Raw genomic sequence first — 17466 nt, forward strand, 5'->3', positions numbered from 1 at the left:
CTTGAGATTACTTCTAGTGTCCCTCCATCTGCCTCACGGGTATTTGTTCAGGAAGATATAGCCCAAGATAAGGAAGGATAGCGATGGAAGTTCCATTTTCTCTGTGTTTCTAGGTTAGGCTCAGGTCTAGGCCAGCCTCAAATTCAGCTTCGAGGTTTCTAATGAGTAAAGTGCATGGCTTAATGGCATTTGTCTTAGGGTTGGTAGCATGTGGAATTCCCCTTAAAATTAAGAGCCTCTAGTCCTAGAGCCTGGGGCAGAGAGCCTCTTTCCACACTGCCTGCTGCTCTCTAGGCCCCCTGTAGTCTCAAAGGGGACCTCAGGGTTCTCCCAGGAACTGCAGACTAGAGTCTGGAAATGCTCCTATTGTTTAGCAGTGTTGTTAGTATGCAAGCAGTTAGGGGCAAGGGCAGAAAACTGGAAGAGCTGAATGCTGTATCTAGAAACCCATTTGGGGTATATTATAACTGACATGCAGTGTATGTTCAATAGTGTTGACCAATAAATACAAATCTAGCCATCAGGTACTTTTTGGAAATGACATCTAACAGTAATTTTAACTGCTGCCATCCCTTTCCCATAAATATAATGTGAAAATAAATATAGATGTAACCAAGTAAATACCATAGGCTCTTTAGAAATTACCCAGAAACTACCCAGAGCTTTAATAATGTAAAGGGGAGAGTTATTCCAGATGGATCCACAAAACCTGTTAAAATCTCCACCTACCATTGACATAGAGAGTGACAGAACTCCTGTTCCTTCCTGCCACAAAGGTGTATTCACCGGCATCACTGAGCCTCGTCTCAGAGATAAACATTCGGTGGATTCTTCTCTCTACAACGTATTGGTGTCGTTCTTGAATTTGGAAATTGATTTCAATGCCATCTTTATACCAGTGGGCATCCACATCGTCTTCATTGACCTCAAACTCAACGACAGCACGTTGTTTCTCAATAACCTTTTGATGAAGCAACATAAAAAGGAAATTGAAGCCCTGGTTTCCTTTCAGTTAACCTGTTCTTAAAAGCGCTCATTTGAAGAGCAGGTAAAACCTATATGTTATGATATAATAACTTGATTAGTTATAGCACATTCTAATTTTTCCCACCTATCCTTGGGCCAATGGTTCCCAAACTTCTTTTGTAGAGAATCAGGCTTACACCTGCGCTGAGGATGTCGCTTAAAGAAGCTATGGTTTTATCCTTAAATGTTTGCTTGTTAATTAATAATAACAAATAATGACATTGTACATCTCTGGCCTTTTTATGGCTTACAAAGCTATTTTAAGTTAATACTCAATTTTATTTCATGTGATATAAATAATGACTGTGTAGACTATGTAAGAACCATTTTAAAAGTGAGGAACTCAAGGTTCAGAATTGGACAATAAGGGGTGGAGGGCATATCCAGGTGGTCTGAGCCCTCACTGAAGGCTTCTCCACTATGGCCTGAGGCCTGAGATCCCTTGTTCTTCTTGGATAAGGAACATGATGAAACTAAACTCAAATGATTCCTTCTCTTTACACGTTACCTCCATTACATCATGTGAGAAGACTGGCACCTATGAGGACAAACTCTCCACATGTCATAGGTAGCAAAGGAGTTAGGTCAGCATCCTTGCTAGGAATCCAATTGCAGTCAAACTGGCCTTCCTCTTCGACCCCGCACTCAGTGTTCCCAGCCAAGTCCCTATACACCTGCCTCTCCCTAATAGGCAGCTTCCAAGAAAATGCTGCCTTGTCCTAAATTACCTTAATTCTAGTTGATGTGTAAACATCACAATTTAAATTTTAGGGTTTTTTTCTGGTTGCTGCTGTTTGGCAAGTAGCCATTCATTGCATTAGATGGCGTAGTTTCTACAGCTATGTTAATTAAAGAATTTTCACAGCTGCTAAGGACACACTTATTCCCTAAGTGAGGGGACACTGTGACTAAATTAATGCCAGCCTGAGAATCTAAGCCAGTGAGGATCAGTTGACTTAATTCTTTAGAAGACTGTAGTTAGACAATTTAGAAGTTAATAATTAAAATATGAAATTATAAATTATGGACTATTGATGATATCTCCCACAATTTGGCCTGTATACTCTACCTGGACCTCCTTTTTAATACTTCGGATGCGAACATCTCTGCCCTCTACAAAGAGGTTAGCAGTGGACAAGTTGCCTCCGGCCACCACTGTGTACTGCCCAGCATCAGACATCCGGGTGGATGGAATCAAAAGGCGGTGGACGTATTTCTCCTTCTGTATCTTTATTCTATGGATGAAATAGAAATTGAAGTTTAACATATGATGACTCAAAGGAAATTGTGAATTCCTGGAACGTGGCAAGACGAAACAGCTGACCTGTCCACAATCTGCAGCTCTTGGCCGTCCTTCATCCACTGCACAGTGATGTCGGGCTCAGAAACTTCGCATTCAAACATGGCTCGCTTCTTCTCGAGAACCTTAATGTCCTTAATGTGTTTCCTGAATTCTATATGACGGGCTGGAAAATAGCAGGCAAAAAAATTAATCTTTATCAGAGCTTTCTTAAGATATAACTCACATACTATAAAATTTGCCCATTTAAGTATACAATTCAGTGGCTTTTAGTGTATTCGGAGTTGTGCAACCATCACTACAACTGATTTGGAATGCGGTCGTTACCCTAGAAAGAATCTATGAACCCCGTGCCCAGCACCCCTGCAGCCCTCTCACTGGTTCTCCTCGGTCTCATGCCAACTTATGTCTGTATAAATATGTGTATTCCGAGGATTTCATATAAATAGAATCATACAAAATGTAATCCTTTGTGGTTGGCTTTTTCTTTTCTTTTCTTTTTTAAAGCTTTTATTTATTTATTTTTAGAGAGAGGGGAAGGGAGGGAAGGGAGAAACACTGATGCGTCTCGCATGTGCCCCAGCTGGGGACTGAACCTGTGAACCCACAGCACAGGTATGTGTCCTGACAGGGAATCAAACTGGTGACCTTTAGCTTTGAGGGATGCTACCCCACCAACTGAGCCACACTGGTCAGGACAAGTGACTGGGTTTTCCACTCGGCATAGAGTTTTTAGGGTTCATTCATGCCATAGCATGTATAAGTACTTCTTTCTTATTTCTGAATAATATTCCATAACAGGGATATGCCGCATTTTATTTATCCATTCATCAACTTATGCACTAATTAATGTTTTACATAGTGTGTTTGACATTATTTTTATGGACATTTATGGAGCCATACCTTCCACATAAAGGGTGGCTGTCGATGTAGCTTTGCCAGCCACAAAGGTGTACTCAGCAGCGTCTCCAAAGTGAACGTTCCTGATGTTCAGTGAGTGTGTGAGCTTTTTGGTTCTCATCTGGCACCTATCAGTTGACTTGATTTCCACACCATTCTTTAACCATTTGTAAGAGATGCCTTCATGGTTCACTGTCACCTCAAAGGTAATGGTATCTTTTTCTTCGGCATTGATGTCCTTCAGCATGGATGTAATCATGATTGCTGCAAAAGGGGAAGGAGAGACACCCAAGGAGACTTTGTGTCAACATGATGTGGGTCATAACAGGTGCCGAATGAAAACCTGAAAGGTGTTTAGTATTTCTGTTGAGGTGATTACAAATTCAGAGATAGGAGCAACGATGCCTTCCAGGTACCCCTCTCTCTACACGACAATGTCAACTAACAGAGAAACAGCAATTCCAAGCAACAGACACTGGGGTGCCTTTATAGATAGCCTTTCAACATGACCGTAATTGGAAAATCTCATCTAGGTAGAGATACTACTGCCTAACTCAGTGTGAACTCTCAGTACTCTTTCAATCAAGGATTTTTCAGTGGACTAAATGGTCAAGAAGGAAACGTGTAGCATATGAAATAACAATGAATCTACTGGATATGCCTTTTTATTATTTAACTTACGGGTCACTTTCAGGGTGGCGCTGACTTGGTCATTGCCACAGACAAATGTGTATTCTGCCGCATCCTCTGTGCTGGTGTTCATGATGATCAGCTGGTGGAGTTTTCCCTGCACGACTATCTTGAACTTTTCACTCATCTCAATCTCCACACCGTTCTTCAGCCACATGGAAGGGACATTGAAGTGGGACACCTCGCACTCAAAGGAGGCCGTTTTGGTTTCAGGCACCTCGATGCTTTTCATGGTTTTTGTAATATGTAGTGCTTGGGAAAAAAATCACAATGCACCTCGGTTAATACATTTTATTTTAAAAGTAGATGAACCAAACAAATGAAGACATGGTAATCAACTGGGGAACTGCTGTAGGTGAGGCTTAATACTTACTCTCCACAAAGAGTTTGGCCTTGCATTCCAGCTGTCCCACCACAGCTGTGTACTCCCCAGCATCTGAGGGGGCAATGTGCTGCAGCATCAGTTTGTGCACCTTCCTTTCTGAGACCAGTCTGTGTTTGTCACTCGGCTTGATCTCCACATTCTTGTGGAACCATTTGACAGGAACCGTGTCATGGGAAACACTGACTTCAAAGGAAACGGTGGCATTTTCCAAGGCAGTCACATCTTTTGGTTTTTTAATGATCTTGACGGCTAATGAGGAGAGTGGAAGTGATTCAGTGAAATGGTTAGCTTGATAATGACCATGAATTGGCAACTTGTAAAGTGGTTCTAAGTCGTGCACTTACTCTCAACGTGCAATCTGGCACTGGCTCCTAGCCTTCCAAGTTTGAAGCCATAAACAGACTCATCGACAAGGGCACAGTTTTTAATTCTCAGAGAATAAACTGTTCCTTTGACTGAGATGTCATACTTGTCATTGGATTTCAGCAAAACCCCATTCTTGATCCACTCAACACCTTTTACGTCAGGGTGTGTTAGCTCAACAGTGAAAACAGCGTCCTGTGTCTCTGTCACTGTGAGGTTCTTCAGAGTCTTCTTGATTTTGACAGCTGAGGACAAATTTATGATTGGTTTAGAAAATAAGGATGATAACATCAAATAAAAGAAGTCCTAAATAAGATCATTACCTGGTCATCTTGCAAATGAATGCTTATCAAAAACATTGCAGTTATGCAGTATCTCTGTTTTAAAAGACACCTTGAGATTATTTAGGGAAACTGGGATCCAGTTTGAAATATACATTGTGCAATGTTTTTGTCTACACTTGAATGGATGGAAATTTGCTGAACCATGTACTAGCAGCTTAATATATTGACTGGAGAAGAGTGAAAGAGGAATGGAGAATGAGAACATCTAATTTAGCTGTTCCCCAGAACTGGAGCCTAAGAGATGCTTCTTCATATTAACACATCCTATAAACAATTTTGTACCTTGTGGCATATAGCTCAGAAAGAAAGCTTAGAGAGCTGTAATGATTTTATGGAATAAAGACTTATGGCATCCAAAATGGTTATGCTATATGACTTTTATAATGGTAACTACCAAGAATGTAATGTGATTTGAAATGGATAATTGTGTTATTACATATCCCTGACCTTCAACTTTGAGTTTAGCGGATGTTTTAGAGGTGGCCACTTTGTAGGTGTATTCTCCGATGTCATCTAACTTGCTGGCAGCAATGATAAGTCTCCTTTTGCGGCCATCAGATTCAATTTTGATGTCATTACTTCGCGGTAAGTGCTTGCCATCCTTCAACCATTCACCTTCAGAATCGGGGTTGGCGACTTCACACTCAAACACTGCAGCCTGAGATTCAGCTACAGTCTGGTCTGTGAGTGGCTTGGAGATGGCTCCCCCTTTGGAACATGAGAAGTACACGTGTGAGTCCTTTAAAACTATTTGTACAATAAACAAATCTTTGGACTTATCAAATTTAAAATATCAAATTTTCAAACATGAATTTGAACATCATGAAATGCCTGATAAAATTATTTTAACCCATATTAAAAAGGTATCATAGAAACCTGAATTCTAAGGAAAACACTTGAATCAGCAAGGCTTTGCAAAGGGAAAGCAATTGTCACGTTAATATGGAATTCTGAGGAGCGCAGTGGGCAGCATACCACATGGAGGGCCCCTAAGGCAATTCCTCCTTCCTCGGAAGCATTCTGCCTAGCCTTTCCAAGGATTACTTCCTGGGAATATATCTGATATTTGATTGGGAAAAAAGTCACTGAACAAAATGTCCAAGTCATCAGTATTTCTCTAAGATTAGGAATTCCTATATACTAAAAATCACTGTTGTGACAAATGTCATCTCTTCTATGGATTTTTCCTCCCGTTGCCTCCAGTGCCATCATCCACTGGCAGAAATCATTACTCCTTCAGCTAGTTAGTGGCAGACGTAGCTGTCCCTCTCTAAACTGTGAATTCCTTGAGAAATTGAGAAAAAATATCATGCTTTATTCATTTTTGTGCCCTGAGTTCCTAGCAATATTTGGCTATGGTAGGTAGTTTAAAAATACTATGTGAAATCACATAAGGACTCAGTTTTTTCCTGTATCCACACATTTATTTATTTTTAAATAATAATTTATTATAATTCATTAAATTATATTAACATTGAACTAAAAACTTAATACTCAAAATTAATCATTTTCTTCTTACTCTTGTTTTCGGCTTTATTGAGGCATAGCTGACAAAATTGTGCATATTTAAAGTGTACAACATGATGATTTGATATAAATGCATACATTGTGAAGGAGTCTCACAGCTGAGTTAATTAACACACCTATTGCCTCACATATTTACTTTTTTGGGGGGGGAGTGAGAACACAAGTTTTACTCTCTTGGCAAAATTCAATGACACAATATACAGTCATGCATCACTAAGCGATGGGTATAAGATCCGAGGGTTACATCTTTAGGTGATTTTGTTGTGTGAACATTACAGAGTGCACGCACACAAACCCAGGTGGTACAGCCTCCTACACACTTGGGCTATAAGGTGTAGCCTCTTTCTCCTAGGTTACACACCTGTATTGCATGTTGCTATACTGCATATTGTAGATAATTATAATACATTTAAAAACATAGAGTTTATATTAAACATATCAAAGTCCGGGATCTGAAATTTTGTTTCAGTTTTTCTCATAGTCAAATCTCTAAGAAAATTTTACATCAGATGTTATGGACAGCACAATTTAATCTCAATGTGATATCCCAACTCCTCAACACTTAAACTGTAATGAACCAAAAAAATTAATGATGACTTCTAGGTTCTTCCTCACAACTGGCTTATACTTTTGATTCTTCATTTTAAAGCTAAGGATTTCTGCTGAATGAAAATAGTCTGCTTCATGTCATAAGAAAGAGATACACAGATACATTGAGTTATATTTTTAAAATATTCACTGGGTTCATTAAAAAGTATGAAGGGAACAAAAGAAACAGAAGTATAGAAGCAAAAATGGTTTTAAAAATACATCTTGAAGTAGGAACGTTTAAATAAAGCTCAATTCAGCAAACATCTATTGATTATCTTCCATATTCAATATATGGGAGTACACAAAGGGGAAAAAGAAGCAATTCCAGATTTGGGGAGTTTACACCCTGGTGGAAGGAGAACAATGAGGAATAAAACAAGGAGCATGAAAGCAGCACATATAACATAATCCTGAGGTTGGAGGAGTGAGATCTTACACAGATGGGGAGATTAAGGAAGGCTTCACAGAAGAGAAAGCATTTGAGGCAGGTCTGCCTGGAAGAACATTTGGAATTTAAGGTGGATGTGACAGTGTTGAGCATACTGTTGGCTTTGAGAACAGCATAAGCATAGGTATGGAAGTAAGAAACTGATGGGAATTTGGCAGGAAATGGGCAACAACTTCTTATGTTAAAACATCTGTCCCACGTAAGAATTCAGATTAAATGATAAATGTACCAACCTGCCACAGTAAGTTTTCCAGATGTCATATTTTCTCCAGCATAAAATGTATATTCTCCTTCATCATCTTTCATCATATTTAGAACTGTCAACTTATATATTTTTCCATGAGCTTCAATTTTATATTTAGAACTGGGTTTGAGTTCCTTGTCCTTAAAATTCCACAAGACATCAATTCCTGAATGGGACAGCTCAACCTCAAGGACCACATTTTGGGTCTCTGTACAGGTAAGGTCCTGAAGACCCCTTATAATTTTTATTTCTGGGGAAAAGATAAGACAATCACTTGGTTATTATTACATGGGGAACATAGAATGCTTAAAATAATACTAAGTGGAAGAATCCTTACTTTCTACAGAGAGATTACAGCTGGTTTCAACTTTGCCAACCATCAGTGTGTAAGGCCCTTCATCTGAAGCATGAGTCCGATTTATCACTAGTCGTTGCTTCGTTCCTTTGACAATGGCTTGTATGCGATCATCAGTCTTGATTTGTTCATCATTTAAATACCATTTAACAGAAGTCACATCAGGGACAGAGACCTTACATTCGAGAATAGCCTTGGTACCCTCAAGCACATTAACATCCTTTAGAGGTGCTATCACTTCAACACCTACAGAGACACACAGAAATACAATACTTATGAATATGAGTTGTTTTAAATGTTTGTTCTTTAAAGTTCTGTATCTCACTTGACAATGCACACATAAAACTACATAAGTTGCACTCACTATAGACAGAGACACGCCCAGTGGTTGACATTCCAAGGGCTGGAATGGTGAAGGAGTAATTTCCAGCATCCTCTTTAGTCATGTCTTCAATGAGCAGCATGTGTGACTGTTTGTCTATCACAATGTGAACCCTATCACTGGGCTGCACTTCCTGGCCATCTTTCATCCAGACGCCTTCCACATTTTCTAAGGAGACTTTAACTTCAAGCTGAACAATGTCACCTTCACAGACTTTCTGATCACTAAGTCCTTGTAGGATAGCAATGGGGCGGGCTGTGAAATATGGGGAGAAAAAAGAATTTTATGATCATTGTTTATCAATAAACCATAATGATGCTCACTGTAGACCAACAGGAATGGGAAAACTTACGTTTCATCTTTAGTTTACAGGTTGTCTTTTTCCCATCAACAACAAAGCTGTATTCTCCCTGGTCCTCTTTGGTTACATCCTTGACTGTGAGGTTCTGACGTCCACGGCGAGATGTGATTGAGTATTTGCCATTGGATTTAAGCTCCACATCATTGTGATACCATTTGCCTTCTATATTTTCTGGGGATATAATGCATTCTAACTCTCCTGAAAATGATTCTGGAACTTCTATGTCTTCAAGTTCTTTTACAAATTCAATAACTGCACCTGAGGCAAAAGATTTTTTAAAAAGTTAATTTCTCTGCTCCTAATTATGCACCTAGACTTAGGATAGAGAAAATTCCTTGTATATCTCTTATTTCTTCCATACTATCAAGAATATTCTTAATATCTAGTTGCTGATGGACTGAGTAGTAAATACTCAATAAAAAGGAGTTACTTTAATTTTTAAATTATTTTTAAACCATAAACTTATATTCCAATAAAAAATTTAAAACCAAGACATAAAAACCTTGCTTTTTAAAAATCCAAATTGTCAATATTCTTAATTAATAGTATAGATTCATGATTCTTTCTATGGAGGTTATATCTAGTTCCCAGTTAATTTTTTTATGAAGGGAAAATTGCATAGCTTATTTTATTGGATATTAAGGGTAACTTTATAACTTAAGGAAACACTGAAAGAGTCATTCACTACCTTCAACAACAAGTTTAGCTGTTGTTTTTACATTTTCATCTTCCACAAGGACACAGCTATAATCTTCAGCATCGGCTGTGTCAATTGTCAGTATGGAGAGGAAGTGAACCTTTCTGTCTGAGTGCATCCTATATTTATCTCCTGTATGAATCTCCACACCATCTTTAAACCATTTCACTTTGACAAAAGGCTCTGAAGTTTCACATTCAAAGGTTGCCATGGTGTCTTTTTCCTTAGCAACAACGTCTTGTAATTCCTGTGTAAAAGTGATCAATTGCTTGGCTACAAGAAAAAGAAAGAAATCCCATTATATACAATTAAATTTACAGTTTGAATAATGAGAAAAGAAAATAAAAAGAAAGACACTATGGGATATTCATGGATAAATAGAGATAGATCCGTCAAATGAAAGACATTTAAATTACCTTGGACAAGTAAGAACGCATGACTTGAGGTCTCCCCAGCTACATTGATGGCTTTCACCATGATGCTGGCAGAGTCCTCAGGAGTCACATCTCTTATCACCAGTTCACAAACATTGTCTTCGGGCCAGTACCAGTAGATTCGGTCGGAGCGTTCGATCTTGACACCATTTTTGTACCATTCACATTCAGGATCTGGTTTTCCCACGACTCTGACCCGGAAGTGTGCATCAGCTCCTTGGCCCACTGTTTGGCTTTGGATTCTTTCAAAGATTTTTGGGGCCTCCATACTAGGACTTAGTTCAATTTTATCAGGTTTAAAAGTTGGAATAGTGATTTTGCCTTCTTCAGCGAGGGCTTTCTTCTCCTCTTCAGATTCCTCTTTGGTCCAGTGGAGAAGTTCATCTTTTGTCTTCTTTAGGAGTTCTTCATAGGATTCATCCTTTTTACGAGACTTAAGCTCCACAGCAGTAATGGCTTCATAATATCCTTCCTCAGTTCTGCGCTTGAATTTACTGCGCAGCTCTTCTGATTCTTCAGACACCTTTTCATGAGTAATTCTTTCAGCCCTTTTCAACTTCACAATTTCCTTGGCTTCAGTGGTGTCAACAGGTCTATCTACTTTTTGTACCTCAAACTGAAGTTTTCCAGGTTCATGTACACGAAACTCGGGCTTCGGTTCAGGAGCTCGCCTAAGGACAGACCTAAAATCTTCCCTCTGTTGGATCTCAAGTTTCACTTTATGCTCTGTCACACCTTCAGGATTTTCTGCAGTGACTTTTACTTCACCTGTATCATAGGATTTGCAGTCCACAATGTCCAAATAATGAATGCCATCATAGCGAACTCTGAACCTTTTGCTTTTGCGAATGAGCTGTCCATTGAGGTACCAATTGAGTTTGGGCTGAGGGTACCCTGTTACCCGGCAACGGAACCTAGCTGTCTCCCCTTCAAGTACTCTTACTGGCTCTGGGAACAAGACAATATCTGGCTTTTGCTTCTCTTTCTGATCTGTTGTTACACCTGTAAGTGCACCTTCATGAGCCATCCTCTCTAACTCTTCAATTCTCTGTAAGCCTTTCCTGCCCTCAGGCAGTTGGGATTCTTCCACAAGACTTTTCTCATCTTTAACAATAAGGGTAGCAGATGTGTGATCTGTCCCGTATTTGTTAGTGGCTCTGCAAGTAATGATGCCGCTGTCTCTAGAATATGCAACTCCGTAATCAAGGCTGCAATACCCAAATTCATTGATCATACGAAGCCTATTGGCTGCTTCAAGTGGTTTTCCGTCATGGAGCCATTCCACCACCATTGTTGGGTCACCGATTGGTGTTAGCCTACATTCAAAGTGGGCAGGTCCAAAGCGCTTGAGTCTTAAGGAAGTGAGTTTTTTCTTAAAAAATGGTTTCTGTTGTTTCTCTTTGTCGTAGAGGTCACCCTCCTCCCATTGCTCTTGACCATATCGCAAATGGAGCGGCTCCAGCTCAGGGGCTGCAATTTCCTTTGCTTTATATGTCCCTCTTGGGATGATTAATCTTCTCTCTGGTTCAGGCTCTGCAAACTCAACTTCAACATTTACTTTGCATCTTGTGGTGTCTCGGCCAGCCTTATTAATAGCAGTTGCAGTATACCAGGCAGAATCTTGACTGACGGTGGAATCGATTTTAAGGGCAGCTTCTCCTTTGGTTCCTTCAATTCTAAAAAAAATAAAAAATAAAGAATAAAGTGAAAAAAAATCATCAATATATGAGGCAGGTAGATGTTGTTCCTTGGTTACTGAGTTTGCAGAATGAACTTAGTTATAGTATTCCCAAGTAAATTTACCTGATTTTTGGATATTTATGAGGTACAATGATCTCACTGTTTTTCAACCATACAATGTCAGGGTTAGGGTTCCCTGTAGCTCTGACTTTCATTTCAAGTCTGGAACCCTCCTTTACATTGACATTTTTCAGTTTTTCCACAAACACTGGTTTAACCTGATGTTCCACAGCTGAAAGAGAAAGATCATGATTTAGAGCGGACAAGGCTGAAACATCTGTTTTTAACCCAAGTGATAAGGTAACTTTTTTTATTTTAAAAGCAAATACCTTCCACAGTTAAAATCACTGAAATTGAAGATTTGCCTGCCCTGTTTTGAGCAACCACAGTCCATTCCCCAGAATCACTGGGTGTCGCAGGGACAATAATCAGGGATTGGGTACCATCTTCTTTAATGACTACTTTATGGGTGTAGTCATTGATAACTTGCTGGCCTGTCAGAAAAAAAAAACCAAACAAACAAACAATGAAGTTAAAAAGAAAACAGGTTGTTAAAATAATTTTTAAAAATTGTTGGACACACATATAAGCTTATTTTGGGGTTTAGCAGTGTGTGAGAAGAACTTATCATACTTACCATTATGAAACCAGAAGGTCTCTGGCATAGGTCTACCCACAACCTTCAAGTCAAATCTGGCAGTTTGCCCTTCTAAACATTTGAAAGAAGCAGGTTTTAACACAAAGACTGGCTTATACAGTCTTTCCAGTTGTGACTCATCTGTTTCCTCCAGCCTCCGTCCAGGGGACATTCTTGCAGGAGACATTCGTGCAGGGGACATCCTTGCAGGAGACATGCGTATAGGAGACCTGCTCACTGAACGTGGAGAAATAGATCTGAAAAACCAAAGGAAATGAGATTTTCATGAGGCACAGAGAAAACTCAGCAAAATAAACAAACCTCTTTATCTCTTGTTCATCAATGTTATTTTATAATTTAGTTCTTGTACACTGCAGAAGGCACCTCAAACTCACTGAGATCCAAAATGGAACATATGATTATAGTCCCCAAAACTATATTTTTCATATATGCTCAATCCAGTCAGTAGTCATTTAACACAGCCTGGTATCCAGGGACTCAGAATCTTGGAATGACCCTTAATACTGTCTCTCTTACCACCTTAATTTAGTCACCAAACCTTTTTGATTCCACTACCAAAACAGCTCAATAAATGTAGGTTGGCTAAATAAACCGATGTATACATTTATGAAAAAAAGATAAACATACTTCTTTACTCATAAGGAGGAAAAACATAGAAATTATATTTGAAAACAAAATCCTATCTATACATTGTGGCCAGAATAGCTTGGATTGGATTTTAAGTTCTGGTGCCTCCACTTGGGTAAATTAAGGCTGTTTTCGCCAGGTTGCAGAGGTTCACTGTTCTCACTTTCAAACTAGAAATAATAATCCCTACATTTCCCTGTTATTGCATAATTAGGGCTAACATATGTAAAATCAGGTGTTACATAAATCTTACAGCCTTCATCATATTAGTTATAATGCAAAATGAACAGTATGCTACACTAATGAAAATGTTTGCTCATCATACACAAGGGCAAGAAATAGAAACTCATCAATTATTGGTATCGCTAATGGCATGTTTCTGTGCTGTCTCAATCTTCAGACCTCCCCTGCCACTCCTCCCCAACACAATAGCAATTTGTTACTGGGATATTTGGTGTTTCAGATAATTTTAATACTAATCAATCTAAATTGTTACAGATCTTACCTGATTCTGCTCATTTGCTCTGGTGTGGGCATATATGTCGGAGCACTAAGTGGAGCAGCAGGTTCTACATACAATTTCCCAGAGCAAATCGCATTTCCTTTAATATTGCTGGCAAATGCAGTATAGATTCCCTCATCTTCTGGAAGAACCACAGGTATGCGCAGACTAGCTCTGCCGTCTTGTAGAAAGTCCATTTGATATCTCTCCCCATGTTTGATGCGCTTGCCATCTTTGTACCATGCAATCTGCAAATAACATGTATACATGAATTAAATGTAGGTAAAATGTTACTGTGTAACCTATTTACCTTTTTTCGTGGCAGGAGGCGTGATAAATGTTCATATCTTACCTTGGGTAATGGATATCCTGACATTTTGCAATGAAAAGTAACACCCATCCCCTCAAGAATTCTGTAATTTTTGATTCTTAAATCAAATCCTGCTTCAACAGCTTCAGATTCAGAAATGTCAACTGCCATTTTTTCTTCTCCATCTTCTTCGAGAAGTTCTTCTAATGTAGTCTTTATTATTCTGTATTCAATTTCTTTAATAAGTCTCTCTTCAAAAGAAGAAATGTGGAATTCCTATGTAGTAAAAACAAAAAAAGAGGAAAGTTGTTAATAGTAAATATCCTCACTGATAGAAATTCTTAAGCATATTAGTTTTCATAGATAAGGATTGATTCAAGTTTTTAACTGGGAGAAAAACTTAGAAAGCTTTTTGATTTTTAATCTGCATTACAATTATCTTTGCCAGTTCATGCTGCGGTACCTTGAATAAATGGTATTCTAAAAGCATGGGTTAGAGTTGGGATGCTCATCATACAGATAAAGGGATCTTAGCACTAATGAACATGGTCATGCTAATATTTGTCTTTTTTTGGCATATATGTGATCCCTATATCTAATGTCACATTTTGTTGAGTATATGTAATCTGTGTCTAAAGCCATATGTACAACATGTCATGAAGATCGAGGAAACTTGTCAGCAGTGAACCTGAACCTATTAATAGTAGTCTAACATGACCCCCTCACCTGAAAACGAAAATATCAAACAAAAAAGGGAATTGTGGTAGGGAAGTATAATTTATAAAATGGTTTACATAGTCATTATTGCTATACTTACTTGGTCTTCTACAAAAGTTCTGACCATTATGGTATCTTTGGCCATTTTCTTCCTAATTAAGGCCTGTTCTTTTTCATACTCTTTTTCATAATCAGAGTACACAAATCCAGGTGCTATTTCTCCGACTTTAGGTTCTTGCACAAATGCAGTCATTTGTGTCTGATAAAGCATTTCTTGCTGGGACTTCATCAGTGACTCATAATCAGCTAGGAATTAAGAACATGCGTTAATTTATAATTTCCTTGTGTAAAAGCCTTCATCCCATTTTCATTCCTGCAAGCCCCACACTGGGGAAAGTTGACAACCAAAAGGCTGATTTTCCAAATGTTACTATCAAAGTGCTCAATAAATATTAATTAAATTGAATTTCAAAACCAAACTTATACAAACAAGTTGAACAAGCCATTACTATTGTAGAAAGGAATTTTATATTAGTAATCAATCCTTTGGGTTGTATCGTAGAGGTCTTTCCAATTTTCTGTGTGGCTTTTTGCAATTCATTTACCTTACTGGGTCTTGAATGCTTTATCTGCTAAAAGGAGATAATATCCTAACTTTCTCTAAGGGGAGTTGTGCAGATCAAATGAGACAGTGTGTGGGATGGTCTACTGTAAATGTGAACAGCTAAGTAAAGATAATGGTGACTCACGGACACATTTTGTTTGGCTTGAATGCTATTACATCTTTTTAAAATTACTTATAAATTTTGAAAATCGTGATTTCCAGCTTTTCTATAACACATCAGAAACTCTAGCAACATGGAGCCTGGTGCAAGCGTGCCTGGCAATCACATCCTCGAGATGGGGCACCACTCTCCAGCTGGCCATTGGCATCTTTGTATTCACTGATATTATCTAGTTGGATTTGGAAGGTAAATGCATTTAGAATGCCTGCATCTTCAAGGGCATGGTATGCACCAAATGAATGACACCAAATAGTAACTCTTACTAGACACTTAGAAGTTTAGCACCAGTATGGCTTTTGAGGGCATGTGGTTTAAAACACTCCCTGTTATGGTTGAGGCCAAGAAGGTGAGTGATTGAGAAGCACCAGTATCAGAACCAGGGTACTGCAACAGACCTATCCCCATGCATTTTTGTTCTTATCATGCACATAGATGTTAGTTAGAGTTGTACCTACCTTCTCCAAGCAAGGAGGCAGATGCATAAGTTTCCCCATGCTTGTTACGAATAACAACAGTGTATTCTCCAGCATCATCGGCAAAAGTCATTGAAATCACCAGTTTGCACTCACCAGTTTGTCTGTTGTAAATCACTTTGTGTCTTTATGAAAATAAACAAACAAAAAATTCAGTCTTATAATAGCCCTTTTATAGATCTGTGATATAAAATTCAATGACCCTAAACATGTGATGAAGCTCTACCATAGAATAAGATTGCTGATATTGAGGAAAGTACATGGCCATGAGTAATAAGAAACAAACAAGTTAAAAGGTATGAATGTTCTTTAAAATAAGTAATAAAATATTCTACCACCAGGTTCAGATATATGGAAATGAGTGGCTGCATATATATTTAATTGCAGCAAATTTGTTAGCATTAAATTTCATGTATAACTAACTTTCTTCATTACATGACCCTTATTTTATTATCTTTCAGTGACTTATGTGGTTTTGTTAAAAGTTGTCTCAGGTTCTTCCTGAAAAAATGTGTGTATGAAAAAATACCTGTAAAATTACACATTTTCTCTAGTTTACTAGCACTGTAAAGGAATCAAACTAGAATATAAAGAGATATATCTTCTATCCACTTTGTCACATGGCTTTGTTTCTCAGTAAGACTTTGTATAACCATGTGAAAACACACTATGAAGGCTCCACAATGAAAGAGCCGACCATTAGGGAATGGTGTCCTGAGTATACTCTACTTCTCTCCAGGTTTCATATACATGCCATGCAAATCACAGAGAACTGTATCATTCAGCCATCAAAATACCTGTATCCACTGGTTAGAGGAACACCAGACTTTTTCCAGTAGACATGGGGCTTTGGGTTGCCGCCCACCTGGCATTCAAACACAACGCTCCCACCTTCGACCAGTTTCTGGACCACTGGTTTTGAAATGAAGAAAGGAGCAGCAGGTTCTCCAGGCTCTGCTCGTTCCTCCATGATGCTAGTGTCAGTCATCACCACATCTCTTGACTCCACAAAGCTGGGAAGAGAATTTCCTCCACGTTAGCTTCTGAGCTGCAATTTGCCAGTACTAGGGAACTGAGACATCAAAACTGTGCAGTTGACTCTTGAATAGAGGGGAGGTTAGGAGCCTTGACGCTGCCCAGTCAAAAGCCGCCATATACCTTTCGACTCTATAGTCAGTTCTTCCCATCCACAGTTTCCACATTTATAGAAGCCACTAACCACAGATCAAAAACAGTATTTTCAGCTCTCCATTGGGAATCTGTGGTTGGGAATGTGAAAATACTGTTTCCGATCCCTGGTGGATTGAGTCCACAGATGTGAAACCACAGAGACACAAGGGCTGACCGTACTTATTGAAAAAAACCCATGTGTAAGTGAATCCACACAGTTCAAATACGTGCTGTTCAAAGGTCAACTAGAACAAAAGCTCATTAGCAGAAGAATGTCTTACCGTTTCTCTTCTGTGGTATATTTCTCAGTCATGGCTGTGGTTTCTTTTTCAAACTCTTCTGACACTAGAAAAAGACAGAAGTTTTTCATTTAAGTGAAGCATTTAGTCCATTTTGTTAGTGATCCCTGCTTAGCATGACAATTAAGTTGACTCCAT

At 38.7% G+C, this 17466-nt stretch overlaps 1 protein-coding gene across 2 annotated transcripts in view; it reads right to left on the bottom strand.

Annotated features, from left to right (window-relative positions):
* Positions 1-17466, bottom strand: part of TTN (titin) — a 269499-nt gene that overhangs the window by 227278 nt on the left and 24755 nt on the right. For both annotated transcript variants that reach the window (XM_054562536.1, XM_054562535.1), the window contains exons 19-41: positions 17311-17374; positions 16657-16872; positions 15842-15984; positions 14702-14907; positions 13927-14160; positions 13578-13822; positions 12425-12681; positions 12117-12281; positions 11851-12019; positions 10030-11723; positions 9605-9886; positions 8908-9174; positions 8538-8810; positions 8156-8419; positions 7808-8068; positions 5456-5716; positions 4646-4909; positions 4290-4550; positions 3908-4168; positions 3230-3490; positions 2351-2492; positions 2096-2261; positions 730-961 (exon numbers count right to left, since the gene is read on the bottom strand). In XM_054562536.1, the coding sequence (XP_054418511.1) occupies positions 730-961; positions 2096-2261; positions 2351-2492; positions 3230-3490; positions 3908-4168; positions 4290-4550; positions 4646-4909; positions 5456-5716; positions 7808-8068; positions 8156-8419; positions 8538-8810; positions 8908-9174; positions 9605-9886; positions 10030-11723; positions 11851-12019; positions 12117-12281; positions 12425-12681; positions 13578-13822; positions 13927-14160; positions 14702-14907; positions 15842-15984; positions 16657-16872; positions 17311-17374 (6588 nt within the window). The remainder of the gene's footprint in view (positions 1-729; positions 962-2095; positions 2262-2350; positions 2493-3229; positions 3491-3907; positions 4169-4289; positions 4551-4645; positions 4910-5455; positions 5717-7807; positions 8069-8155; positions 8420-8537; positions 8811-8907; positions 9175-9604; positions 9887-10029; positions 11724-11850; positions 12020-12116; positions 12282-12424; positions 12682-13577; positions 13823-13926; positions 14161-14701; positions 14908-15841; positions 15985-16656; positions 16873-17310; positions 17375-17466) is intronic.

Source organism: Pteronotus mesoamericanus, unplaced genomic scaffold (genome assembly GCF_021234165.1).
Source record: "Pteronotus mesoamericanus isolate MK-2021 breed Mesoamerican mustached bat unplaced genomic scaffold, CSHL_Meso_final scaffold_651, whole genome shotgun sequence".
Taxonomy (NCBI): Eukaryota; Metazoa; Chordata; class Mammalia; order Chiroptera; family Mormoopidae; genus Pteronotus; species Pteronotus mesoamericanus.